This window comes from Aplysia californica, unplaced genomic scaffold, assembly GCF_000002075.1.
Source record: "Aplysia californica isolate F4 #8 unplaced genomic scaffold, AplCal3.0 scaffold00020, whole genome shotgun sequence".
Classification (NCBI taxonomy): domain Eukaryota; kingdom Metazoa; phylum Mollusca; class Gastropoda; order Aplysiida; family Aplysiidae; genus Aplysia; species Aplysia californica.
The window spans coordinates 1,283,194-1,286,234 of NW_004797290.1; the positions used below are offsets into that span (position 1 = coordinate 1,283,194).

The 3,041-nt window shown below is 44.1% G+C and overlaps 1 protein-coding gene across 1 annotated transcript in view; it reads right to left on the reverse strand.

Annotated features, from left to right (window-relative positions):
- Positions 1–3,041, reverse strand: part of LOC101857921 (neuronal acetylcholine receptor subunit alpha-10-like) — a gene marked incomplete in the record, with an annotated part of 130,039 nt that overhangs the window by 1,786 nt on the left and 125,212 nt on the right. Inside the window, 2 exon segments of the mRNA NM_001310494.1 lie at positions 1,003–1,212; positions 1,215–1,224. Coding sequence (NP_001297423.1) covers positions 1,003–1,212; positions 1,215–1,224 — 220 coding nt within the window.

A 3,041-nucleotide genomic window follows, 5' to 3' on the forward strand; every position in this document is an offset into this window, starting at 1 on the left:
ACACCAAAACCCACCAAAAACATCAAACAACAGAACACAGAAAACCCCAAAACAAACACCCCCCACTTCCAGCCCAGCCCCGCTCCCCCAAGAAAACCCCAGAAAATCAATTAACTCGAAACTTTCATCCACCCTCCCACCTCAATCACACATCACTTCCAAAATACAAAAACATGAAAACAAACAAAGAAAAAAACAAACACGAAAAACAAAACAAACAAAAACAACAACACAGCAAAACGACCCAACTATAAGCGACACCAAACCAAAACCAAAAATACCCCCCCCCCTTTTTTTTCCCCCCTGGTTTAAAATACTACCCCTATCCTTTAAAAAAAAACCCCAAACAAACAACAACAAAACAAAACCCCAACAACAGACCAACTTTTGTCTTTAAAAAATACATATTATTATGAGGCCACCATTGGTTCAGCTGGTATTATGCTGCCCTATGATAGGGACCCTCGTTCGAGTCCAGGGCGGGGCATTACTGAGCCACGTTTGTCAGTTTACAAGACCTGCCACCTCACCTATTTCGATCTCTCTGACCGTCTAGGGTCGGACCTATGGGACATGGCTGCTGTAATTTTGTGGAAATTCCGCCTCGTAAATAACTATGGCAGGGCTGTCATGATTATGTGAGTGAGTGTGTGTGTGTGTGTGTGTGTGTGTGTGTGTGTGTGTGTGTTATGGGGGAGCGGTAGATTTATTTTTACAAGTAAGTAATTAATGATACAACATTGAAAATTAATGTATGGTAGTTACCCCCCCCCCCAATAAAAAAGAGGAGAAAAAAGCAACCAACCAACCAAACAAACAAAAAACAAACAAACAAACATACAAACAAACAAACAAACAAGCAAGCAAACAAGCAAGCAAACAAACAAACAAGCAAACTAGCAAGCAAACAAACAAACAAACAAACAAACAAGTAAACAAACAAAAGCAGACAGACAAACAACCCAACAGTCAAACAAACAGACAAACAAACAATGTACAAACCTATGAGGGGGATGTACTCCGAGGTAGGAGGCATGTTCTCCGCCACCAGCAACATGAACACGGAGAAGGCGAGCAGCACAGTGAGGCCTAGGGTGACCTTCTCCCCGGAGTCTGGGGGCAGCAGGAAGCCCGTCAGCGACAGGCTGGACAACAGCATGCAGGGGATGATCACGTTGAGGAAGTAGTAGAGGACGCGCCGCCGGATCTGGAAGGAGGGAAGAAGGGAGGGTGATGTTTTTTTTGTTTTTTTTTGTTTTTTGTTTGTTTTGGTAAATGTTTTACTGCGCTCGGAATTGCAAACAGTTATATGAGCGAGTGAGACACGTTAAACATTATTAGTTTGGGAGAAATTAATTTTGAATGTTGCACAGGTGGCGGCCGAAATCTATTGTTATCCATTTTGGACCACCAAGGGATCCTAGACGTGCGCAACTTGTACACGGGACCTCCGAGATTTTTCGCCATTATCCGAGAAGGCTAGGTGTTAGATCTTACCTACTCTAAGATCGGGGGTGTAGTTGAAAGACAGCAGTAAGAAGGAGCCAAGGGCTTCAGAAAGAGGAGCCCAGAGGAGTGGACAAAGGAGGGGGGGGGGTGAGAGGGAGACATGGTAGTGATAAAGAATGGGGGTTTCCCATCCAGTGCTTGTCAACAGTGTTGTTGGATGGTGCCGGAAAAGGCTGGCGCCAAGCCACCCATCTGCAACGGTCAAATACACCCCTAATCAAGGCACATAATATGGAACTTTTATTTCTTTTTGCGCCTGGAGATGCATGGGCAAGTACAAATAAAATGGCAGAGCCAAAACATGGATACGGCCTCTATGTGATAATCTGATTATTGCTTCACTGATGCAGTTTTATGTGTACTTTATACATGTAATATCACGAATGAGCGTCCGTCAGTCGGGCCAAGTGACTGCAAATGACCGGGGTTAGGTCGGCCACTGTTGGCAAGAGATGGAGACAACATGTCATGTGCGACAACTAAATATAGAAAACCAGGGAACACCTTTTTTCTACCTTTGCGCAGGTCCTATTGCCAATTGCCAGTCATTATAGGGAGCGTTGTCATGTAATATCGAATGATCTCCCTTACCCAAACCTGGCGCCAGATTCCGTCTGGCGCTACCTAAAGTTATCTTCAGTTTTTCTAGACCAGACAGAGAACATCAAGGAGGGTCGCTATGCTTTATGGGCACTGGGCCCGTATTGGAAGGGTTTTACTGAAAAACGTAGTCTATTATAGTGCAATCTAAACAACGTAATTATATCGAAACAGTTATAGGAGAGAAAGGAGAGGAGCCTTTGGCGTCTTCCAGTGCAGTAGGTTGTTTGTGATTTCCAGATCCTGTGTTGTAGAAACTCGGAGCGCAATAACAGCAGTTTTACTACAGTGTTCTAGAAACAAACGGATGTCAACGAACAAACAACAAACAAACAAACAAATTGACAAATAGCCAGACAAACAAACAGACCCCCCCCCAGCCAGACAAACAATTATTCAAACAAAAATAAATACACACACACTTCTATCCCCCTCCAATCAACCACAAATACAGCAGAAACAACAATTTTAAGCAGTAGTAACCGAAGCAACGGCAATAACAAAAACAGCTACAACAACTTCAATTACATGAACAACAACAACAACAACAGCAACAACAAGAACAATCATTGTTTTCAAAAAAATGTCTTCAATACAGTGCGAAACTCAAACAAAGAAGATTTAAACCACCATCATCCACTAGATTTCTCTATCTTGTCACGCGATCGCGTGTCCCAGCCGTTCACCAACACCCACCCACTACGGACTATACATCGATGTTCGCGGATTTCTATCACAAATCGGCCGCGCCCTGTCTTATCGAGATGACGGGACACATCTGTGTCTACCGTGGCGAGGAAATACGCATGGCGTCTCGGGAATTCCCGGAATATTGACTGCCAAGATGTCCCGCAGGAGCGTGTGCAGAGGAATCTACGAGGGGTAATACCTATGGGGAATGTTCGTCTCTCTCTCTCTCTCTCTCTCTCTCT